This window comes from Ahaetulla prasina, chromosome 2 (genome assembly GCF_028640845.1).
Source record: "Ahaetulla prasina isolate Xishuangbanna chromosome 2, ASM2864084v1, whole genome shotgun sequence".
NCBI lineage: Eukaryota > Metazoa > Chordata > Lepidosauria > Squamata > Colubridae > Ahaetulla > Ahaetulla prasina.
The window spans coordinates 56,286,543-56,312,580 of record NC_080540.1 but is presented as its reverse complement, the minus strand read 5'-3'; the positions used below and the strand labels follow the sequence as shown (position 1 = coordinate 56,312,580).

Here is a 26,038-nt window from a genome sequence, read left to right as displayed (position 1 = left end):
CATAATCGTATCTCACAATTGGCCCTGTGCATCTTTTCTTATTGCAGCTTTCTCATCGACCACTTTGCTTCAAGATAGATGTGGCATGCAATTGGTTTTTTTTTTTTTTAAATCCCAGTGCTATTCTGGGACTATACAGTACATTGCATAGAGATTCCTTGAAAGTCAAATGTCAGTATGGGAAAAGAGTTCTACAATAGCTTATGTCATTAAAATTTGATGCATCTACACAAGATGACATAAATCCTCTTGTTACCATGTGTAATTTGGGTGGCCATGTAAATCTACTTAATAAATAAAATAAACATAAATATGCTATTTGCATAATATACCTTAACACAAATAAGGTCTTCAAACAAAATTATATTATACAGATATAAAACCATGAAAGGAATAGTCAGGCACATCCTATAATTTAAAATAGATACAAATGTAGAGCAGAAATTACCTGAGAACAGTAAATTAAAATACCCTGAGCACTTTTTATTTTAAAAGTGAAATGAAATAAAGTTAGAAAGAAATACTTTCCAAGGTAAATGTCTGAAAGGTAGATAAATGAAATTTATTACCTTACCACTAACAAATTCTTTGCAGATTTTTTAGAAGCTACCAGATTCTAAGCCTTCAAAATCCTGATATACACATTTCCCTGCCCACATACAGGAAAATCACTTAGTTCAAACACATATCTGTCATAAATCAAAGATATCTGGTTCAGCTCTAACCTTCATACTTGAGCGGAATTTTTTTTTTATTCTTTTAAGATACAGATTTGGCTTGATACTAAGTACTTAATTTGTGTCTGGTGAAGGGTGCACCTAGAGTAGTTGAAAGTATTCACCCATAAAGATATTGCAAAAAGTCAAATGAAAATAAAATTGGAAGAAGGATGAGGCAAGAATCTAATTTTAGATCTGAAGATCATAAACCTACTGTAATTCTGCTTCACAAAGCATAGCCAGCTAACTTGTCAAGCTTCACAGCATTAGTTCTTCAAATTACAGACGTGCGCAGACACATATACACACACACATACACACACATTGAATTCTCCATTAAGCTTATACATCAGGATTTCTAACAGGATTTCCTTCATGTTCAACATTTCATAGCACATAGCTGTGTCCCAGAAAAATTCCTATTGTTGTACTCCAACTCAAAACTTAGAAACAAAAGACTAACCGTGACTCCAACTAGAAGATATATTTTTTTACAAAAAATATCACAGTAAAGTAATCCATGTTGGCCGAAACACAAAACACAACCAGCAAACTGAAGAACCATCCGTGTCTACAAGGCAGAAAACAAAGAAAACATTCTCTAATGTGTTTTCCTTTAGTAAGCAAGTTCATTATCAAATAACTCTATATAGCAAATACGAATTAAGCTGGTATCTTTCCAAACCTATTTCTACGCTCATTTTCGTCGTTGCTTTCTGCTTTCCATTCTGTGGCAGTCTTTATTTCCTCAACTCCAGAAAGGTTGCCAATTAGTTTCAGCTGAATAAAAGCAATGATATAAAGTAGGAAGCAAACTGGATTATACTAGTACTATAATACATGAGCACCTAGTTCTAGATTCCAAACCAAGACAACATACATTTTGAAAGTGGAAATCCAGGTTCTCAAAAGTCAGACTAAGTTATTTCACATTTACTTTGGCAATTTGTACACATTTCTGAAGGGAACGCTCAACCTACTTTAACATGAGCTATGTTCACCCTCCCTCCCTCCTTTTGGCTGTTCAAGATGACATCCTATTGAAGAAACTGAAAATTAAGGACAATTAAGTTGATATGATGCACAAAACAACAACAGCCCAGGGTAAAATTTCAGCAGAAAGCTTTCCCCAGTGCTGTAATCTTTTTTTATTACAAAAATGTAAGGGAAAATGTGAGGTTTTTTTGAAATGCAAACTATCAACCGGAAGGGTTTATGACTCCTTTGAAGGAATGCAAGTGAGCACAAAAATGCAATTTAGTCTTTTTTTCCCCCCTCACACTTCATAAGGAAAACCTTCATTATCTGACTGGCAGGATCTTCTTCCTGGCATTTCTTTCTGAAGTAAAAAGAAAAGAAATTTTCCTCAGAGGACAAAAACAAGAGTACTGATTCCATGTCTTACTCCTACCCCAAGTGGAAATAATTTTAAAGCTGCTGCACACCAACTGTTCAATTTGGTTTTCCTTTTTGATTAGATAATAGGTTCTAACATCTATAACATCTCTGTAAAGGTTTTTTTTCCTTTTTCGCCCACCTTAACACAGTTGGTGGTTAGAAATGTTCACAAATTGAAAGCTTCTATGGCAAAAAATAGAGTTTTTCCAACTTTAGAGCTAGAGAGAAACATTTGCATGTTTTAAGCACCTTCCATTTGTAAGAAAAGCTCTTATTATCCCTGATCCCTAGAAATGTTTTCAGGCCCGTTTGATTTATTAATTTAGTGTTAAATGGGCACCATAATTGGGCATCATTAGTCTTTTTCTCCTGTGGCTCAACCTTAAGCATGGCAATGCAGCTCACGTGATTTGCCTGCAAAGAGAAAAATGGACTTTGAAAATAGACATTCGGGTGGGTTGTTTCCTCCTCTATGCAAGACACTGCTTTCTGAAACAGTTCACTGATCTTCTACAGCCATTTTGGACTCACCAGTAACCTTACACTTATCATCTCTTATTTTGGTTCAACATTTTCAGTAATAACTGCTTGAAATTGCTTCAAGGTTTAAATAGGTTTCTTCGTGTTTTGAAATATTTGGGGTTGGGCCTTGATCTCCTATTAACAGTGGCTTATACAGTGAGTTCTTGGCTTACAGTCACAATTGGCCCCAGAATTTCTGCTGCTAAGCAAGGTGGTTAAGCAAGTCACCCCCAGTTTTATGACTTTTTTTGCCACAGTTGTTAAGTGAATCATGCAGTCAGTAAGTGAATTCGGCTTCCCTCATTGTCTTTGTTGAACGCTGGCTGAGACGTCTGCAAATGGCGGATCCCATGACTCTGGAATGCTGCAAACATGCCAGTTGCCAAATGCCCAAATTTTGATCACGTGACCATGGGGATGCAATGATAGTCATACGAGTGAGGACCAGTGACAAGTCACTTTTTTCAGTGCTGTTGTAACTTCAAACAGGTACTGAACGAATAGTTGTAAATCGAAGATTACCTAAGCAGAAACAAAACTAAGCAGAAACCTTCTTCTTTTCCAATTTGGGGGCAATAAACAACTTATCCTCTCTTCAGAAAGCAGCAGCAAAGAGAACGTGCGTGCCACATTCTTTCACTTTCTCTGGAGACTGCATGCACAGAATGGGGACTAGCTCAATTCTCAGCCATCCGTGTTTGCTCTTCTCAATCTTGCCTTATCTCAGGAAAAGATGCACAGAACCGGACAAGACTCTCAAATCTCACTGAATGTTTTATCAGATATTGTGTTCTGCCAGAGCACTTGGACAGATTAGGAGGATTTACAGCATATCCCCTAGTTCTGTACTGCTGCCTGGAAAGTGCATCTACGGAGCCACGAAGGCTTCAGTTTTATCTGACGGAGGCTTTACTTTTAAAACATCCCATCCAAACTCATGCACCCCATTATTCATTGAAACAAAAGTCTGGGTAGCTCCGGAGGTTTTTAACTTGTTGCAGATTCTACCATATATACTGTATATGGCAGATGATGGCAAAATCAATTCCACTGATATCTGTCTGTCTGTCTCTCTGCCTGCCTGCCTATCATCTATCTGTCTGTCTGCCTGCCTATCATCCATCCATCCATCCATCCATCCATCTAGCTATCTCGCTATCATCTGCCCATCATCTGTCTGTCAGAGCCCAGTTCAGAGGAGGAGTTGGAATTGGGACCTTCTGACAAGGAAGGCACGTCAGGGACCCCTCAGACATTGGGGGAGGTGGTCGACCAGATACAGAGCTGCCTGACTGCACAGACAAAGAGGAGGATCGGCTGCTGACTGGGAGTGGTTCTGATAAGGCAGCTGATCTCCTTTGATGAGGAACAGCTGCCTCCTCTGCTAGGTCCAAGGGCAAGGAGAGTGGAGCCTAGGCAAGCCCAGAGAAGGGCTGAAAGGCTACTAGGGAGAAGGCCACCCCACCCCTCCTCACAAGGAACAACTGGAGGGTAGTAACTTAAGGAGAAGTCATGGGGAGTTAGTCTTTGCCAAGAACAATTGTTTGCTTTGGCTTATACTTCCCTGGCTTTGATTCGGGTCTGTTGCCGTTTGCCTTGCCTCGCTTGGAAAATTGCTCTTCACATTTGGTTTTGGACCTAGCCCTTTTCTTGTAGCCTGCATTTGGCCTTTGCTTCACTGTGCCTTTGGAACTGCTTCTTGTCTGAGGCCTGTTTCTTGTCCTGAGGATTGCCCTTTTCTTGTGCCTGGACTCTGTCTTATGGATTGGACGTGGACTCCATATTACTAAATGTTGTATTTTTTTTCTTCTATGTGGCTTTACTTGAGGCTATTTACCTTCCAACAGCATCTACAGTTCATAGGACAACAGTGTAATCAGCTTTAAAAGCAAGGGCAATTTAAGAGTGTACATGTTATTAAATAACAAAATCTTATGCAGTATGCATTCCCCAGAATGGAATCAAACCCAACAGCCCTTACCCATTACAGAGACGTCATACTCGATCTGGAACAGGGCCTCCTGGTTGCACTGACGCAGAATGTTTAGCGCATCAGCGTGACTCACACCGTGAAGAGGAATCCCATCCACACTCAACAGCCGGTCCCCAACTTTCAAAGACCCTTCCCTGCATAAAATGATAAAGGCATCCATTAGGAACACATACACTGTATCTGACAAAGTCAGAATATTCTTGAAGATGAATGCTTATTTGGGAACTTTATGTACTAACAACACTTTCAGAGTTTCTACATCTGCTCTAAGATGTGCATGTAGTGGGTCCAGGAGCTTTTCAAGTGTGGGATGCAACTTTTGATATGATATAGAACAAATCTGGATAGTGTTCCTGCTTTGTCAGGGGAAGCTCACAGTGAGTTTTAAGATAATTCTAACTTGGCTTGTATAAGACCTATAAAGCAGGGAAACTGCCAAAACTTGTTCCTGTTTTGCTTGAATGAACCTATGGTGAACTCATTTACACAACCAGGGAACAAACCTGGAGCAAATTTTGACAGGTAGGGTAGCCTGTAAGTCTAGTTACCTGTCCAAGTCAGTGTTTCTCAACCATAGCAACTTTAAGCTGGGTGGACTTCAGTGCCCAGAATTCCCCAGTCAGTTCTGCTGAGAAGTTGAGATACACTAGTCTAAGCCATATCTGATCCCCAGTAGCTTTGTAATTGGGTGATTTGTTATTTATTTTTATTAATAAAGGTTGCACAAATTTATTTCTCATTTTAAAGAATCACAGTCTGATAAACCCTGTGCACTTGTTTAGGTTTCTCTGATCTGTTATTTGCTTGACACAAAAAGGACGGTGGAAAAAAAATAGGGCTTATATATATATTTTAATTCTTTCTTTTAGTTAATTATCTTTCAAATGTTATTACTTCCACATCTGTTTTCCGGTGTTACTTTCTTCATTAATATTCTAGTATTTCTGTACTGCATGGAGAAAATCAATCTATGTGATGTCTATGAGTAGAAAACAACTTGATGGCACATGATTTTCATAGTGACATTTTTATAACACATCCCCGCCCCTTGCAGTCCATCACTACTGTGCTGCTGAACCTACAATTGGTTTTAAATGACCCACCACTGATTAAATTTTTCAAATGTATTTTCCATAGTTCACCTTTTCTGGCTACCCAGATCTAGTGCAGTAGAACTCAAAGGGAATCTGAGTTGAAAAAACAATGGACAACAGACCAAAGGTAGAGATGCAAAGATATTGGGAATGTTTTTATAGGTGGTATGAAAAATATGTATTTGTTTAAGCTTCACTGCTAAATGTGGAATTATGTGAACATTACCTGTCTGCTGGGCCACCTGGTCTAACATAAGTCAGTACTAATGGCCTGGATTTATGCCAGTCTTCATGGGCTCCTCCTGTAAGCAATTTGCAAAAATAATTCATAACTGATACAGACACGTATCCAACAAATCTGTAAAAAGAGAACACATTTTTAAATCAGCAAGCGGCTAGCAGTCGTTTTCGGGAACATATGGAGAAACCTGGTAGTATCCCATCTGTCAGTTTCTGAAGATTACTTTTCCATCTCCCCAAAGATGTCCTTCAGAAAGCCACCTTAGGATGGCATTGGACACCCCACTTCCTCCTTTTCCCCTGTTTCCAAATGGCCCAGCATGTTGCTAATTACAAGTGCACTGACCTCGTAGTACAAATCCAAAACTATTGCCTTCTTTATAGAGGGTAACTTCAATGGTTTTTGGAATGATGCCAGCACTATTATCAGGGGCTGCAGACAAGGGAAATAAAAGGATGAGCTAATGCTTTCCACTTGCTGAACTCTCTTTCTATAAAATCTGCATATTTATAAGTTCTGCAGATGATCTCAAACACAAAAAAGTCATCCACATAAGCCTTCCAGGTTTCATAAACTAGACCATTGCCTATAATGCTTGTCATAATTGAATAACAGCATTAAAATTACCCGAATCTGTCTTGCAAATTGCCTCTGATCAATCTTAATAATACACATATACATACATATATCCTGTGCTTGTTTTAATATATTAACAAACCAGAGCCTTTTCTTCTACAGGCTTCAAAGCCCAGTAGGATTCCTAGAGCTAACAGTTTTTGCCACAGATGTTTATTGGATTCTCAAATACCTTAATAATAAGCCAGCTGGCAACTTTGAATGAATACATTCAAATCCTCATGGCTAAGAGGACAGTTGTTGATTGGGATCATTAAGTGGAGAAAATGATTAAGTGTAAAACAGCACTGAAGGAAATGTGTCTTGGTCCATATTTAATTCAGTACTTCATTTAATTTTAAACATTTATGAAAGCAATGCAAAAACAAAGACTGCATCTGTTATGAATAAATGGCAACCTATCACACATTCTGTGTTATGACTTTCCAGACAAAATGCTTGCCTCCTTCTCATAATAGTGTGTGAAATATATGCACAATAGGAATCAAATAAATTGGTGGAAGAATTAATAGTGTTTTTAAAAATTCACCAATTAAGTAGATAGGTGAAATGAGAAAGAGGAAGAAATTATTATATTTAAATGGCAGCCGCAAGCCACCATTTTAGAAATGTTATCTGCTCAGCTTTTCATACATTTGAGCTCTCAACCTGATGCCCTCCAGATATATGAAGATTAGAACATTCAATAATCAAATAACCCATTTGCCTTGCTAACAGGGAATTCTTGGAGTTGCAAATAAAGAAAGATTGTCCAGAAGAGAATATATCTTCTAAGGTGCTAGAAGATTCCTGTGCCTCTAAAATCAAGGAAAGACTATTATTTTACTTCAAAATTAAAATCCAATAAATTAACTACCACACTGATAGTCAACAAAAATTTATTTCATTGACAGATCAGTCTAGTGTTATTATTTGAGTTAGATCCAGAAATGAGCTCTTCAAACTAGGTGGTGCAGCAGAGTTTGAATTTTCTACCTCAAAATCCTTCTTCTGGGTCAAAAATCTTCCCATTGTCATGCACGCTACGTGTGCGAATGTACAGTGTGTACCACACATCAAATATGAGGTGCGCACGCAGTGCAAGCCAAAAGGAGGCATGCAGTAAGTAGAACAGCACGTTGGCGTGTGTGTGTGTGTGTGATCAGCTGTGGCGCGCAATCTTTTTTTTTTACTTTTAAAAGCATTTTTTTACAACCTATGAATAGGTTGTAAAAAAATCCTTTTAAAAGTAAAAATAAGACCCTGACGATCACGCGGCTCAGCTGTGATCGTCAGAGCCTTTTTTTACCTTTTAAAAGGATTTCCTTTACAACCTATTTGGCTGAATAGGTTGTAAAAAATGCTTTTAAAAGTAAAAAAATAAAGCTCAGCTGCGATCGCTAGAGCCTTTGTTTTAACCTTTTAAAAGCATTTTTTAAAAGAACTGGCAAGCTGGCAAGCGGGTGACCGGGCGATTGGGTGGCCATGGGTGGTGGTGGGGGAAGGATTTTTGCTACCGGTTCTCCGAACCACCCACCACCATCGCTACTGGATCGTGCTAGTGCTATTGTTATAATCATGGAACAAAATCTAATGTGTGATCTGCTTCTGTATTTATTGATGCTTCTAGTATCTATTTTATATACCTACTGATGTTTGTGAAATCTAGAGCACTGTTAAATATTTATGAGCAACAACATCGAATAATTAACAGATGGATAAAAGCAGAATCCACTGTAATCACTCTGGGTAAGAAATCATTGGCAAAATGTTACTTCAAGTAAAAGAATTTCAGATGCCAAGGTTGGAACATCTTGAACGGCTGGAGAAACTACTACCAACTGAAGTAGGATTACTGGTCTTATGGTAAAGTCACTTTCATATGTTTGTATGTTTCTTCACAAAAGGAAAGAGATGGAAAGAATAGGGAGGTTCCCTAATCTTAAAACACTGAACCAAAAAGCTTTATTAAGGATATACTAACCAGCTAGTGGTAGCTCATATTCTACTTCTAATATTACCCTTTCTCCCACATTCTTCAATAGACTTATAATTTCATCATGTCGCAATTTTGTCAAGTTAATCCCGTTCACTGACTTGATGTAATCACCAACATTTAGCTGATCGCTCCTGTAACATACAAAATAAAATATCTCAGTTTTTTCCAGGGCCAGACATTATGGTCTTGAGGCAATTGTCTCAGATAACAGAAACAGAGAGACAGTTTTATTATTTTTGCTTTAAATTCCCTGGCTGTTTTCTTTATTGAAGGATACATTCAATTGTATAAACCCCATAAGCAGGCCCTAGGTAGATTGTTGTCTATTCCAGTCACCAAAACGTCTTGGATCAACTCTGGTTATACCTTTACTGACTAGCTAAATAGAAAGATCTGTACAGTAAACAACATGCAGAGCAAAAAACAAATCTTAGTTAATACCTGAGGTGTCCATCATTTTTTTTTAAACAAACATACATGGCAACACAGAAAATAAAAGGTTTTACAATGTTCAGTCTTAAATTCTATCTGCAGAATCTATCTTAGCTGGGAGGGTAGAATAAATCATTCCAAGCTGGGATCCTAACAAGAAGCTCAAGATGCAATGCCACTTGAACACTACATACCTACCAAGAAATTAAGTGAAATATGTCTTCCCAGAGGGATTTGTATTCCTTGCAGATAGCTGGTAATTTGCATCCTATAATTGTCAGCTGTCTGCAGGGAATATGGATCCTTCCATTCCCCATTGTCCCGTCGTGGCTGAAGGGGCTTCTTGGATGAGAAGCGAAGCATCATCAGGGAAGGAACAGGAAGGTCCAATTGCCTCCTGAAAAAGCACCTTTGGGACAACCGTGACCTGGATGATTGAGAATCTCTACAAAAAAATACCATTTAAGCTTGATGTTTGCCATTTGACCTGTGCTGCATTGACTATGTGACTCGCTAGTTTATTCTTGCTGTGCAGTTCATTCTCCAACCTTGCAACTGAGAAACTCTGCATCTGTGATTATCTTACCTTGCTGCCAATCCTCCTGGCCTTAGATTAGAGACCCTTGGTTTCCCATCTTTATCTGTGCCACCAGCTATAGTTAATCCGAGGGTGCTTCCTTCCTTTTTGATTAGCTCCACAATCGTGACTCCTCTAAATTCTTCTGATGATATAAAGAAAGAACAATTCAGGGCACAGGATTTTTATTATTATGTAAGATCTATACCGGAGCATTTAGATTATTATTATATCGGAGCATTTAGATCGCGTCTTTTGATTTCTGGAAGAGGAGGCATTCAAGAAAACTTGTACAGAAATGTACATTTGAAGACTTCAACGGCAAAACTATTAATACAATTAAAAGGACGACACAGATTAAAGGCAGTCCAGCTAAGTAATTTATGATAACAATGTCTCTATTGAAAAGAAAATAGCTTATAAATATGTACTATATAATATTGCGTATCTGTAAAAGGCAGCAAGTAAGAAGAATAAGCAAAATAAAAAATAGGAAGAGAAAGGAACTTGTTTGTCACATGGGAAAATCTGCATTGGAAACATGGCTGATTCCAAGTATTCTTGTTCCAATTATGTAAGCATGGAGTTCCAGTATTCTGGGGAGCCAAAGGTGATGATAAGACAGGAAGGCTGATTATAATTCATGAGGAGAAGACTTGTACACAATATGATCAAACACAAAAATTCCAGATTTTTTAAAAAATTATTCTGTAGTGCTGCTCCATTGGACCCTTTTCAGCTATGAAAAGAATTCTTTTTCTAGATTGTTTAGCTAATCCATTCATCCATCCCATTCTGAGCGCACCTTGTAGCTTAGCCATATGGTTAGGTATCCTTTTCACCTTGTGCTGTCTAAACCTGAGGACGTGAACAAGCTATTTGGAAGTAGTAAAAGTCTATTTCCGTAATTCTTTTTATTTATTTAATCAAACTTCTAGTCTGCCTCGGTTGCAATCACAGCTTGAGGTAGTTGGCAAAATATTAATAATAATTAAGATTAAAGCAACAAATGAAAGGATGAAACGACAATAAATTGATTACCAATCACATTGGGGCAAATGGCACAACCCATTACAAAGCAGTATAGAATACATATAGGTGTCAGATCAAAAACCAGGCCCTGATGAAAAAGGTTTTCCAAAAGCACTTCAGGGTTAGTTTTCCAGAAGGCACAGCCTTCTACAAGTCCCACTTTGCTTTAACAATAGGACCTGTTCATTGGCTACAGAAGGGATGAAATTGCCTTGAAAAAGAAATGAGGACTGTTTATTATTGGAGAGGGAAAGTTCTGAGCTTGTCAGCTGGAAAACTGACAGTCTGGGTTTGAGACCCAAGCACCGCAATGAGGAGAACTCCCGTTACTTGCTCCAGCCCCTGCCCACCTAGTAGTTCAAAAGCATGTAAATCAGTGATGGGTTTCTGGTTCACCCCAGTTCAGGCGAACTAGTAGCGGTGGGAGGCTCTGTGCATACAGAGAAGCACCGCATGTGAGTGAAGCGAGTGCACACACTCACAGTTCCAAACTGGTAGCGAAGGTGTCATGCCCCTGTCGGAGTCTGAATCCGAAGGGGAAGAGGAACAGTTGACAGAGAGTGAGAGAGTGGATTCGTTGGCTGTGGAAGAAACTGGGGAAGAGCAAAGTCAGGCTGGGCAGAACAGGGGAGAGGTAAAACAAGGGAGAGGGGGTTCAGATGAAGACCAAGGCCCACCTCCTCCTCATCCTAGGTAGCGCAGAGAGGAATGGAGAAGAGAGCAACATCGGTTGCGTGGCTTACGAGGGAGGAAAGGGACCTGATCCTCTTTACAAGGCACAGCTGCTGATGGAGTTTAAAAGGAAAGGCAAATGGGAGGGGTGGTTGTGGGAAACAAATGCTGAGTTCATCTGGTGTTTATCTGAAGTCCTGGCATCCTCCCAACTGGTTTGATTTACTGCCATGGTACTTCAATTCTGGAATTCCCTATTTTGCTTGCCCTGCTAGATTAGTTACCTGGTCTTGCCTTGTTGGATTTCTAGTTGAAAGTTTTCTGTTTACAACATTTGGGACTGAAGTATTGTCAGCCAAAGACTATTACAGGTTGTTGGAAGAGCTCTCTCCAGGCCGGAAAGTTGAAAGGGACATTGGGGGCACAGTTGATGATAATAAAGGGACTCATATCAGTTCTCTGGCTGTGTTGCCTTTGTGTCACACCCCGGCTCATCACAGAAGGTAAGTGAAACCCACTGCTGATGTAAATGCGAGTAGATAAATAGGTACTACTTTGGTGGGAAGGTAACAGTGTTCCATGCTTCTTTTGGCATATAGTCATGCTGGCCTCATGATCATGGAAATGTCTTTGGACAATGCTGGCTTCCTCAGCTAAAAAAAGAGGTGAGCACTCCCCCCTAGAGTCAGAAATGACTGGACAGAGGAAACTTTTACCTTTACTTATTTATTATGATACCTCTGATGATTAAAAGTTGAAGCAGCATTACATCAATTGCTGCCAGAGCATCATATTCTATTAACATATTCTACACCAGGGGTGTCAAACTCAAAGCCTGTGGGTCAGTTCTGGTCCATAGGGTGCTTAGATCTGGCCCATGGGGCCACCCTGGAAACAGCAAAGGACTGGCCTGAGGTGCCTTTGCCAGTGAAAATGGAGCTCGGGAGGGCCGCATTTCACTGACAAAGGGTTACAGGAGGCCATTCCAACTGAAAATGGAGCTCGGCAGAGTGCTTGGGCCACCACAGGCACCCCCGACACAAGTGATGTCAAGTTGGCCACACCTACCCTGGTCACATCCACCCCAGCTCCCCTGAGATAAAACACAACCCTGAGGCAGCCCTCAATGAAATCGACTTTGACACCCCTCTTCTATGCCATCTTTTTTCAAACCTGGCAACTTTAAAACCTTTGGACTTCAACTTCCAGATTTCCCCAGCCAGAATAGAATAGGTTTAAACAGCTTTTATTTGATCAGCCACTGAAAAACTGAAACAAAAAAAGCGGAAAAAAAGAAGGCAGCTGCCCCCCTTTCTTTAGCAGCATTTTCTTCTGTCTCTCCCCTTTTGCTTTTATTTATTGACCGTTGCTTTGGCACCAACTATTGTAATACTGCTTCATCTGATATGTATGCCATATGGGACTCTATGTTCATTTTCTCTTCCTCATATCTGCCAATTACTTCCACTGGTTTTTAAGATCTGAGTTTACATCATCATTCTATTGATATTACCATTTCACAGGCATTTAAGCCACCTGTGCAACCATGGTTGACGAAATACTGTTATACTTTGATAGCATTCCAACATAATCCAGTTGAGTGCCAGTAGCCTCAGCACGGACAAATTTGAAAAAAACACCGTTCCACACCAATACTTGTAATAACAGTGCTGTGGAAAACACTCTCAAATATATATGAAAACACTGGAAAGGGATAAATATTCTGGCTTATACATTATACAGTACTTGTCACTTTGACTCTTAATGTTAAAGTCAGATTATCTTTTAACTGAGGAATGTTACATCCTTTTTGCTTCCATTAAGCAGTGAGTTCCTGCTCCATTTCCATCTGCATCTTGCATTTCCATAAAAGTCTCCCCTTAGCTGGGGTCATAGCAACTAAAGGGTATAGAATGGTATCAAATCAATGCCAATTACATTTCCATTGTAAAAAAGCTTAACATCAGCAGCACAATCTAAACCAGAAAACAGACAAATTAGATAGAGGAGGATTTAAGATGCATCGTTCTAGCCAACTTTAGAAATTTAGGCTATGCAGCAACTCCCCCCACCCCCTTTGGAAACAGCTAAAGTACAATGATACTCAATATGGCATCTCCAGAGTTTGGCAAAATTCTTTCTGGCTAAAGTTGGCAGGATGTGTTTCTTTGTCTTCCCCCCTTCCCTCCCCCCCCCCGCTCTTCTTTTTCTAGACAGTTTTCTAGGAGTTGAACTCCACACATCTTAAAAGTTGCTGAGGTTGAGAAATACAGTTCTAGACCGCTAAATGAGAATACAGAATAACAGCTTTGGAAGGGACCTTGGAGGACTTCTAGCCCAACCTCTTACTCAAGCAGGAGACTCTATACCATTCCAGACAAATGGCTGTCCAATCTCTTCTTAAAAACGCCCAACTTCTGGAGGCAACTCATTCCACTGATTAATTGTTTTCTGAAAGGAAATTTCTCTTAATTCTAGGTTGGATCTCTCTTTGATAATCTTCCATCTTACTTCTTGTTATGCTCTCAGGTGCTTTGGAAAATAGGTCAACCCCTTCTCTGTGACAGCCCCTCAAATATTGGAAGACGGCTATCATGTCATCCCTTTTCCTTTTTTTCCCTCAGACTAGACATACCCAGTTCCCACAACTGTTAATGGTATGCTTTAGCTTCCAGTCTCCTAATCACCTTTCCTGCTCTTGCACCACGGTAAAGGGGGGGCGTTTTCACCCTCCCCAGGCTCCGAAGGCTTTCCTGGAGCCTCCAGGAGGGTGAAAACAGCCTCCCCCCAGGCACCGAAGGCTATCCAGAGCAGGGGTCTGCACTTTTTCTAGAGTCTCGACATCTTTTTTGTAACCTAATGACCAAACTATATTCCAAGTGTGGTCTTACCAGTGCAGTATAAATTGGTATCAACGCTTCACATACTATCCCTTTGTTGATACAGCCTAGGACCTGCAACATACTATATGACCAATATGGGTTGCCTGTTTGAGATAGCTGGACTTAGACAAACATATAGCAAATATAAATATCCCATAAAGATACAACCATAAATTTATATATGATTATATAAGGATATGGTTCATCTATATAAGGTACTGTCTATAATGTCGGCTACCGTATTTGAAAACTATATAATAGTTCTGGGAAAAATGACGTCGAGGGAAATCAAAATAAACAGGGGCTTAAATTGCCTTCTCTGCTGAAAGGAAAAGATGAAACTCTTGTGAGCGTTTAAAGAAAACTATGCTAGGAAATGACCAATATGTATAAAATCATGCAACTCATGAAAAAAGACAGACAAACATTTTCCTTCTTTCAAACATTAGGTTGTCCCATGAATCTGAAAGGCGATTCAGAACAGATGTAACCAAACCATACCGTTTCTTTATGTACTTCATAATTACATTGCGGAGGTAATTACCCCATGATATGGTGAAAAACATTAACGTGGATGGCTTTAAAAGGGGATAGAGAAATTCAGTTGACAAAGAACTTGACCATAGAGGTATCAAGCTCCAAACTCCAACTGAAGAGAACAAAGGCAGGAAAGAACAGATACTGATAGTCCTTGACTTATGACAGTAATGCAGACTGGAATTTCTGTTGTAAGTCATGACAGTCATAAGTCGAGGTATCTATGGACAAATAAAAGGCAATGTTTCACATGCAACAAATCTACCAGAATTAATTTGCTGATTTGTGATAGCTTTCAAAGGAAGTTAGATAAATTAGTAAGGATTTGTAATCAGGTTATTTATCTTATGATGGCTTGATGTTTATCCCCTGCAGCAACAGAATCAGTCAGTATATCTGTTGCTGTAAAGAGTCAGAAAATATTACTGTAATCTTATTCTGCTTGTGGCTTCAAATAGTCACTGTGGGAACATCGTGCTAAATCAGAACAAAACTAGACTTGAACTAGTTCAGGGGTCTGCAAACTTGGCTCTTTTAAGACTTGTGGACTTCAACTCCCAGAGCAAAGCTGGCTGAGGAACTCTGGGAGTTGAAGTCCACAAGTCTTAAAAGAGCCAAGTTTGCAGACCCCTGAACTAGTCTAACTCAGCTATTCTATTTTTTTTTAAGGCTACTTCTCAATCTTATGATACACAATGCGTTATCAAAAATTGGAACACTTTCTACTACATGGTGCCCTGAATCCATACATTTCTACAAACTTTATGCAACCTACTACTCACAACTCATTGACCTTAGTGCATGCATTTATTTAAGCACACAGGTTAACTATAGATAAATAACTCTTTGTTTCTGGTCCTGGGTAACTACCATTATATAGATAATTATGCATTGAAACTTTCATTTTCATCTGCTTAGTTCCTCACGGAAACCCCAACCACATATATTCTGTGTTCTGCTGCACTCCACTGAGAGTTCTAGTGCTACTATCAGATGCAGATAATACCAGCACAGAGACTGAGACATTAAAATGGAAAGTGCCCTCCAGCTTGCCTTGAACAGAAATAATGAATTTTTAATTCCTAGGAAATAGAAAGAATTCCGATACATTTTTTCAGCGTTGTGAGGCTCAAGCAAATATCATTGTGTACCGAGACTGCCCCATTGCTTACTGGATTTTTTCAACTGCTTTCACCACCCAAGTATGTAAGGGGAAATGGGACAGTTCAGAGCAGGGGTCTCCAACCTTGGTAACTTTAAGCCTGGATGACTTCAATTCCCAGAAACCCCCAGCCAGCAGAGCTGGCTGGGGAATTCTGGAAGTTGAAGTCCTCCAGGCTTAAAGTTACCAAGGTTGGAGACCCCTGGTTCAGAGGAAAAACACCTAAATCCCATGGTTTAGAATGGTGTCTATAATTCCTGATTTCTTTAGCATATTAATTTTTTGCACTTGAACATTAATGATTTAAAATTACCAATACGTTACTTAAAGCACTGTCTTACATAATGTTTAATTCATAGTGTGTGTGTGGGGGAAATTAAGGAGGGGCGTGCTCTTAATTACTTATGTCAAACCACCTCTTCATCAGGCTCTGATTCTTTCTGCAAATTCAGGTTTAAAAATGCAGATCAGACTTTGACAATGATTTAAGAGGAGAGTCATCACACAGTAGAGAAGACAGATCTCTTTGTGATATATTGTACAAGTATTCCTGACCACAGAATGTCTTCCGTTGTCCTATTTTGGAAGGACGGAGGGGAGAGAGGGAGTGGATGGGGGAGCAAGAGGAAGTGAGAAGTAGATCTCTACATGAAAGAACAGAAAATCCTCTTAAATTGTACAACTCAATTTCCAAACGATGAATTTAAAATTCTGAGAATATCCAATTTGCCTACTGTTCTGGGTGATGGATCTCAGAGTTATAGTAAAGAGAGGGGGGGACGGAGGGGAGAGAGAGAGAGAGAGAACTCCCTACTAGGGTGAAAGGTGAAATCTGTATTCCCTTGTGGTAATAAGCTATGAAATAAAACAAAAAACATTACCCATTCATATGTTAGCAAAGCAAATTGAATAAATGCTCACAAATAAGACAATAAATAATGCATCTACCTGGTATACTTTGTCTTCTTGAGACCAACGCAGTATCCAATCCACCTGAGTCTTTGCTTCCTTTTGAATAAGGCCCATCATCTACAAAAAGAAATTAAAAAAAACCCTGAAATTGTAAGTAAAACATTATCTCTTTATTTACCCATATCAAAATCCTGCCAGTTCTGTCCAGCTCACGCGAACTAGTATCGGCGGCGGTGCGTGGTTCGGTGAACCGGTAGCGGCGGCACCGCGAGGCTCCACCCAACCACCTGGACATTGTTACTTCCTGGTTTTAATCAGGAAGTAACCTATTTTTGACCTTCTGTGCATGCGTAGAAGGCTTTGCACATGCACAAAGGGTCAAAAATCAGACCTGATGATGGCACGATTTCACCCCTGCCCCTAATAGCTTTGTAAAAGTGGTGGTATGATCTTTTATATTCTTATATTCAGTGCATATAATAACCCTTATGAGGAGAGCCAGTTGATATAGAGGTTAAGGCATCAGATTAGAAACTGGGAGACCATGAGTTGTAGGCCCACCTTAGGCACAAAGCCAACTACATGAACTTGGGCCAGTCACTCTGTCTCTCTCAGGTCCAGAAAAGAAGCCATAGAAAGACACTTCTGAAGAACCTTGCCAAGAAAACTGTAGGGACTTGTCCAGGCAGTCTCTCAGAATATGATACAATTAAACAGAAGAAAATTAACCTCTTAACAGAAAGCTGTGGTTGGAAACAATGTCTTTAGGGTGATTTCCCCATCTGTTTGTCGTAGAACCCTGAACAGAATGGGCTCTACTGCATGGAGTTAAAACAGGTTAAAGAACAAAATGCAGATAATGCCATCCTGAGCTAGAAAATTACTTGCTAACCATTATTTGTATGCTACTACTTGTGGCTCAAACGGCTTGCAATAACTGCAATAAAATACCCATTAAATCCATAAAATAGATGATTGTCTTCATCTTGCAAAACAGTTTTCTCTCAATCCCTTGTGTTCTACTGTCACAGCCAGAAGCAGAGATAACAATAAATATATATAAGAGCTATTTAAATCTGTGTGAGGACTATGGGAGAATTTCATATGGAAGATTCTGCTATGGGAAAGATGAATACTATATCCTAATATCTAAAGCCCCCTTTTTAAAGAACAATAATGATAATAACACTGCTTATCCTCCCCCCCCCCGAAATAGCCCTTTACAGGTGAAAGAACATCATTGCCATAAGTATTAAGCAAACTATAATACTTGTGAAAAACTGCATAGTCTTTGGAAATGGAATAATAGAACCAACAGAACTTTAAATCATTACACCTAATTCAGACACACATTGTTACTTCCCTTATTTCAAGTCATCATTTTTTTTGCTGTGACTGCAAGTAATTTAAGGAGAAGGAAAGGGGACTTAGTGGGAGGGAGGTGGGTGGGGAAAGAGAAACAGCATTTGAAGATAACAGTCATTTAAAATCCGAGCTGAACGATGGGTTTCATTTGCGATGTGCTGTTTTTCCATTGAGGGAACTCGTTGCCAAGTAATAAGGACTTCCAAATCACTTCTCCAATACATACTAACTGCATCAATTCCAGAAAAGTCCAATTCCAGGACTGACTGAATAAAAATAATTTTAAGACAACCCAAGGGTACTATAGTAATAATACATCTCAGTGCAGTTCAGTGGAATGTCTATAATTTACTACCCAGAAGGAGTGATTCCTCATGTTTGAAAGTGACTCCCGCTCCCTACCTCATGTATGGCCTTTGCAGTACCCAGTGAAAATAAGTTCCCATAAACAAGGCAAAAATAGTATACTTGGAACATCAAGCAGCAACAGCAGCAAATAACCATTTCTGGTCACTGTTAGGAGTAGACAGGGCTGTGGACTTGTGCATTCTAAGTATGAATGCACAATGAAGGCGTTCCAGTTATAATTTCCAATGGGAGAGAAGACAGCCTAAGAATTCATCTTCCTCTCCCCCCCACCCTAATTTTAATATCATTTAAAAAAATCTGGCAAGGAGGTGACTAAAGAGGACCCTAGAATATGTTACATGATACGATGGGACAATGCCAAACAAACAGTGTAAAATTCTCACATGGGTATGGAACAGGAAGAAGGAAATCTCTCATAAGTAAACCCAATACACAAAGCAGGAGGCCAGACAAATGTGAACCAAAGGTGCACCAGGGGGAAATAAAATACAAGTAAATGTCAAGCCATACTTCAACGGGCACCTTCCTTGACTGCTTAAACATTTGGGTAAGATAATGAGCAAAAGCAAACACTGTAACATCCTCCTCCAGGTTTGGGATGAAAGGAATAATTGAAAAACTGCTGGCAATGCTAATTGTTTTGCCATCTCAACTGTCAGTAAAACGCCAGATAATTTGTTGACCAGCAGAGTTGTTGAATTGCTAATGGTGAATGGTGAACATATAGTAGTTATTATTGCTGGCTCAGACCATTTACCTACTTGCCCAAGGTTAACTTTGGGCAACATTTCTGGATTGCTAGCTTCATTGTAGAACAGAACTGCCACTATCTCCTATTACTCTGGTACAGGGATGAAATGTAAAATTTGTTACTACCAGTTCTGTGGGCATGGCTTGGTGGGAGTGGGCGTGGTAATGTGACTGGGTGGGTGTGGTCAACTTTTTTTTTAACTTTTAAAAGCATTTTTTCTATAACCTCTTTGGCCAAAAAGGCTGTAAAAATGCTTTTAAAGGGTTCTGATGATCAGGCAACTCAGCTGGGATCGCCGAAGAGGTTGTAAAAAAATGCTTTTAAAGGGTTCTGACGATCCCAGCTGAGCCACGCAATCATCAGAGGCTCTTTTTTTTACTTTTAAAAGCATTTTTTCGGCTGAAGAAAAAATGCTTTTAAAAGTAAAAAAAAAAAACCAACCTCTGATGATTGCGTGCCTCAGCTGGGCATGGTGGGGGGACAGGGATTTTTGCTACTGGTTCTCCAAACCACCCATCGCCATCGCTATCAGATTGGGCGATCCGGTCCGAACCGGGAGCATTTCACCCCTGCTCCTGGTATCAATTTTGAAGGCAGAGTGGCAAAGATTACTTGGGGCTTCTTGAAAGAAATTTCAAGAATACCATTCTCATACATTGGTGAGGTGTTCATAAAAAGAAATAGATGGTTGACCCTCTGTAATCATGGATTCCACAGTTCCTCCTAATCTCTGTTATTCCAAGTAGCAATATTCTGCAGAAGGACAGAACTAGGTTGCTGTCCAGAGTTGATAAAAGCCCTCTTTTCCAGAGATCTTATGTGGATGTCCAGCATCAAAACTGGGCCCAGAAGGATTCCTAAATGTAATCTGATCATTAAGGAAAAGTGTAATTTAATTCAAGCAAGTCTATCATTCCAAATCCTGATATCAGCTTCTCTACTTCTGAAACCAGCCCCAATTCCTGTTTGCATAACTTCATCTTCAACAAAAAAAAATAAAAATCAGAACATAAAATACAAACTAGATGGACATGACTTTGTAGGCAACCCTCACTCTGTCAAGGACCTTGGAATGCTCATCTCTAAAGATCTAAGTGCCATACTGTAACAACATGGCCAAAAAGGCATTAAGAGTTGTTAACCTAATCTTGCGTAGCTTCTTCTCTGATGATATTGTACTACTAACTAGAGCATGCAAAACATTTGCTAGACCAATTCTCGAATACAGCTCATCTGTCTAGAACCTGCACTGCAAATCAGACATCAATACAATGGAGAGAGTCCAGAGATATTTCACGAGAAGAGTTCTCCACTCCTCTGCTTGCAATAGAATACCTATGCCACTAGACTTGAAATTTTGGGCTTAGACAATTTAGAACTATGTAGCCTTCAGTCTGACTTAAGCGTAGTACATAAAATTATCTGCTACAATGTCCTACCTGTCAATGACTACTTCAGCTTCAGCCACAACAATACACATGCTCACAATAGATACAAACTTAAGGTAAACCGCTCCAAACTCGATTGCAGAAAATATGATTTCAGCAACAGAGTGGTCAATGCCTGGAATGCACTACCTGACTCTGTGGTCACTTCCCCAAACCCCCACAACTTTAACCTTAGACTGGCTACTGTTGACCTCACCCCATTCCTAAGAGGTCTGTAAGAGGCGTACATCAGCGCACCAGCGTGCCTACCATCCCTGTCCTACTGTCCCTTTTTATTCGTGTCCATTCCATGTACTCATAATCATGTTTATACTTTTATCTGTTATCTTATATATGCTTGACAAATAAATAAATACTAAATAAATACTAAAAGTTGAGGCAAAAAAAAAACTTGCTCTCCAAACGTCAACCCTAAATACACATGGAGGATTGTGAAATGTACAATGCATAGCTTACAGAAAAAAAGAGAAGCACAGCTGAATATTAGCATATTTGTGCCAACTAACTCCAAACCCTGAAATGATCTTCCAGGCAACTTCAAACAAATACTAAATAATACAAATAGGATTATGCATGACTTCAGGACAATAAGGTCAGTCAAACAGAATTATTCCAGTGCCATCTTTAAAAAATGCCTAGAGGGGAAAGATTATGGTTATGGAACCATAATATAGAACTTTTAATTCCCAGCTCTCTCAATATATATATATATATATAGAACATCATGGTCATAGTGTTAAAAGCAACTGAGAAATCCAGAAATATAAACAGTTTTGTATATCTCTCATTAATTATTTGACCTCAGGTCATCGTCAATATAATCAAGGTTGCCTCCATGGCAGATTCAGCTTTTAATCTAAATCAGGAAGGTTTTAAATAATTTGTTTCCTTTAAGAGCTCTATGAAAGTGGGGTTGTGAAGTCTTCCAAGGACCTTAAGCGCTACTTTCAGATGGTTAATGTGATTTATACATATGTTTTTACACAGTGGATACTTTAGATTTAGTACCATCCAAAGCAGCCTTATGCAAAATGGTTGCATTAGAACCCAGATGGGTCTAGGCCAACTTGCCATGTTCAACTTGCCACAGGACAATTCAATGCTGTATTAATCGATTCATTTAGTTAGCTTTATTATTGCTGGCCACGTTTTCATCAAAATCATTGTAACTCTTGTATTTATGAATTAACTTTCTTTCTTTTATTATTATTGGCCATGGGCCAATCAAACTTAATGTAACTTTGCATTTCTCGAACTGACCTACGCCAAGTTGTCCAGCGGTGAGTTGGCCACAGTGAATTGGCTATGGTGAATTGGCTTTGGCAAGCTGTCCCATTCTGAGCTTAGATGGTAGCAAAGCTACAGCTGGTCTTTCAGGGCTGTGTCATCAGCCCAAGACAGTTGAATAACTCCAGTGGCCTCCACTATAGAGGTAAATACTTTCCCCAGCCTTCCCTAAGTGTCATGACATAAATATTGTAAAATCCAGTTGGACTCCCTAGAATCTAATAGGCAATTATGGTTAATCTGGAAGAGCTGAAGCATGTTTTCAGTTCGAGCGGTGATGATGAAGCCATTTCATATCATAAAGCCCTGTACCATCAAATGGCCTTCTGTTTTTAAAACATGCTTGTATTCCCTTCTAAAAATACAGAAATCTGTTGTATGGTTTCTAATTCTGACTCTATTCTGAAGCCAGATCAACCTAAGGGTAGATTTCAAAAGCAGTGGGTTGCTTCTTGTTCTTATACTTGTCCTTAATCTAAACTGGCTTCCCAACAGATATTGTCAGGGAAAGGGTAATGTCTGGAAGCGAAAAACAAATCCTACAACTTCTTTTTTTTTAAAAATATATATATTTAAAATAATTCCTTCAGACCCTTGTTAGAAGAACACATAATAATACAAATATCCAGAATCTTCCATCTATAGAACCATATCGGAAGTATCCAGCCTCTAATTTAAAATGAAATGCTAGCAGAAAATAACACCATGTTATTCAGACCAGTGAAATCTGTGGACAAGGCAGACAGCAAGGGACCATTTTAATTAGTTATAACCATTATGGCCATAAGCCATAGCATATAACAATTCATTTCTCTCACCTAGCAAAGACTAGTCTCACTTCTGTGCGAAAGTGTTCAGCAGCTTGTGCACAAATGTAAATTGGTTTGATTCAGCAGTGAGTCAAATTAAACAGTTTGCTGGTTTTCCTTCTCTACATGCTCTGAACATCTTTTTCACAATGTAGTGAAAAGAGAATTTTGCTGCTTTGGCATCTTTTGAACAAAAGCATTTATTACAAATAGATTCAGTGCCATTTGTAAAACAGAACCGAATCTCATCCTCTGCTCTATAGTTTTAAGGCACGGATTGTATCACAGATAGCTGCTAGTAAAAAGCCCATCATGACACAGCCGCAAAGGACGACTTACTGCTGCTACCAAATATTCTCAGGCAATTGAGGGTAATGGAGGCTCTATCCCTGTGATGGCAAACCTACGGCACGCATGCCACAGGTGGCACACATAGTCATATCAGTGGGTACGTGAGTTAAGCTCTGGCGCGCGCATGCGCGGGACCGGAAGTTGTCAAACGGGCCTCCAGAGGACCTCCGGGGGGGTGGGGTGGGAGGCTGTTTTCGCTCTCCCCAGACTCCTAGAGAGGCCCTGGAGCCAGGTGAGAAAGAAAAACAGGCTTACCAGCCCATCACATGCCAGGAGCGGGTAGGGGGTCTGCATGCACATGTGCAGGGGTCGGGCGCATAGAATTAGGGTGTGGGCACATACGCGCATGAACCCCCCCCTCCTGACCCACAATGGCAAAAAGGTTAGCCATCACTGCCCTATCCACATCTAGGTCATATTTACTCTGCTATAACATCATAATTTGTAGTGCCAGAGAGAAAACAAAGAAGTCTCAAGAGATCACAATATAGAAATATCTTTGACTAGAATTCCTGGTTGGTGTACATGCTTAGGATAATAATAATAAAAAAATCAAAAGCTAAAAAAGTTTATTACCTCAACCTGTTGACAGAATGGATCTGAGCTGGGGTGATGCTATGGTTAAAGATACTAAATAGGACTTGAAAGACCCAGGTTCAAGTCTTCTTTTGGCCTTAGGAAGTACATTGGGTCATTTGATTCAACCACTTTGCAGAGTGAAAAAATTGCAGATGATCCTTGAACTTTGGAGAGACATGAGGCTACAAGTCTAATGAATAACACACAATTAGTAATAAACATGTTGAGGCTGATGGCAAAATCTTCCAAACAAGTCCAAGCTATCTTTAGAAATTATGTGCTGAAATTCTGTCTTCATACACAGTATGGTAAAGTGTAAAAAAAACAAACCCAGAGACTCAAAATGGATGAGTAATTTCTCAAGAGTATCTCAAGTGGTGAGAGAGAAACTAAGATTTTTAACTGTGCAGTCTTAGGGTGAGGGGAACTCTTGTTTCTTTGTCTTTCCTTCATCTCTGCCTTATCATTCCCCCCTTCCTCCTCGCTTTTAATTGAAAACAGAATTTATTACAGGAGTCTATACTATAATCAAACAGGCAAATCCATCCCAAAGAAGAAAAGAATGAAAGTGTTTTTTCTTACCTTATATACAAATATATCATAGAACAAAATTTATAAAAAAGGAGCAGGGGGCTGGACTAGAAGACCTCCAAGGTCCCTTCCAGCCCTATTTCGATTCTGATTCTGAGTTGTCATCAGGGATGAAGACTAAGAAAACTGATTTGTACAACTACAAATTCTAAAAACCATCCTGAAATCTTTAATGCATTAACAAGAAATTGTCTGATTTCTGCCAGCATTTTTAGTGCTTCTTATCTGTAAATCATTTGATGAACTATCATCAATTCATTGTGGTTGAAATTCAGATCTCTCCAGACCAAATGTGATATTATATATTGTATATCACACTAATTCTACTTTAGCTTCAGTCCAATGCAACATATTTCCGTATTAGCATTACTTTATAAGAAACAGATGGAAAACTCTACTGGATGAGGCAAAGCTCTATCTAATCCAGATTCTTATGAACAAGAAGCTAATATTGAAGGTATGGAGCCATAATTTATAGTTCTAAGTATGTTTCATGAACTTATCTAGTTTCTTATAAAGGAACTGAATTGGTTGCTATTAAACTTTCTGTTTTAGCAAATGCTGTAATTTCCTATGCAATATATAAATAAATACTACCTCTTATTTGTCCTGAATCTTCCAGTATTTTATTTCAGTTAAGGACTGAGAAAAACAAAACTTTATTCATAATATGCTAAATTTATATGTCATTCTTATATTCCCATCTCCTGCCCCATCTTCTTTCTAAGCTAATAGGCTTAGATTAGAAATGTTATAATTAGTGTTGCACGTAGTTCATTTTAGGCTTTTAATAATTTCCGTTGTTATTTTTATAACTTTTTCAGTGCTACATTCTCCTTTTCTGCAATGCAGTGACTGGAACAGGATGCAGTTTTTCAAGTTTGATGCATGATGATGCCCATCAGGGCATTATCAATCTAATAGTTCTATGTTCAGTCCATTCCAGTGGTGGGTTGCTCCCGGTTTGGACTGATGGGAAGCTCCGCCCACTGACCCAAATGTCATCAAAACCCTCTGCGCATGTGCAGAAGAGCGCGCACACAGGCACGATGCGAACCGGTAGTAAAGGTAAGTAGAACCCACACCTGGTCCATTCCTATTTATTGCTAGCATGAAATTAGCCACACACTTATTATTTGACTTTTTCTTTGAACTCATGATCCCCTTCTTGGCAATGTTTGTTGGATTTATTTCAGGGTTCTGTCATTCCAAGAAGAAAGCCAGTGTTACAACATTTTGACTTGCTTCCACAGCTAGCCTAAGAATATTAATAGGACTGGCCTGCAAAAGTATGTTGATTTGAGTTTAAATTCTTTAATCCATTTTATTAACTTTCAAAAGCCATGCTTCTGACTAAGCTAAAACTTATCTTATTTTTCATAGACTCCTAAGATGGACCAGCATTTTCTATCCTTAAGAAAAGGTGGGGGGGGGAATGCAAAGGCAACCCAAGAAAAATGCTAGGCATATTGGCTTCTCCAGCACAGTATTTTAGGCTGCCATTTCTGGCAGAGTTTATTGACAAAGCTATGGCAGGGCAATTTTATATTAATTCTTTGCTCACTGTATCTGACAATTTGTTAAAAAGAAAGCAGGAAGAGAAGAAATTGCTTATTTTACTGTTAGCAGAATATCTGAGAATAGGTAAAGCTTCACTGGGTTCTTGCCCACTTCCAAAATGAAATGTTGCAAAAATCTCAC

The 26,038-nt window shown here is 39.3% G+C and overlaps 1 protein-coding gene across 2 annotated transcripts in view; it reads right to left on the bottom strand.

The window, feature by feature from the left end:
- GRIP2 (glutamate receptor interacting protein 2) overlaps positions 1 to 26,038 on the bottom strand; it is a 181,340-nt gene that overhangs the window by 108,935 nt on the left and 46,367 nt on the right. Inside the window, exons 2-7 of one of the 2 annotated variants that reach the window (XM_058166627.1) lie at positions 16,824 to 16,904; positions 9,600 to 9,735; positions 8,567 to 8,712; positions 6,313 to 6,399; positions 5,953 to 6,028; positions 4,621 to 4,766 (exon numbers count right to left, since the gene is read on the bottom strand). In XM_058166627.1, the coding sequence (XP_058022610.1) occupies positions 4,621 to 4,766; positions 5,953 to 6,028; positions 6,313 to 6,399; positions 8,567 to 8,712; positions 9,600 to 9,735; positions 16,824 to 16,904 (672 nt within the window). The remainder of the gene's footprint in view (positions 1 to 4,620; positions 4,767 to 5,952; positions 6,029 to 6,312; positions 6,400 to 8,566; positions 8,713 to 9,599; positions 9,736 to 16,823; positions 16,905 to 26,038) is intronic. The other variant, XM_058166628.1, reaches the window with a different exon arrangement.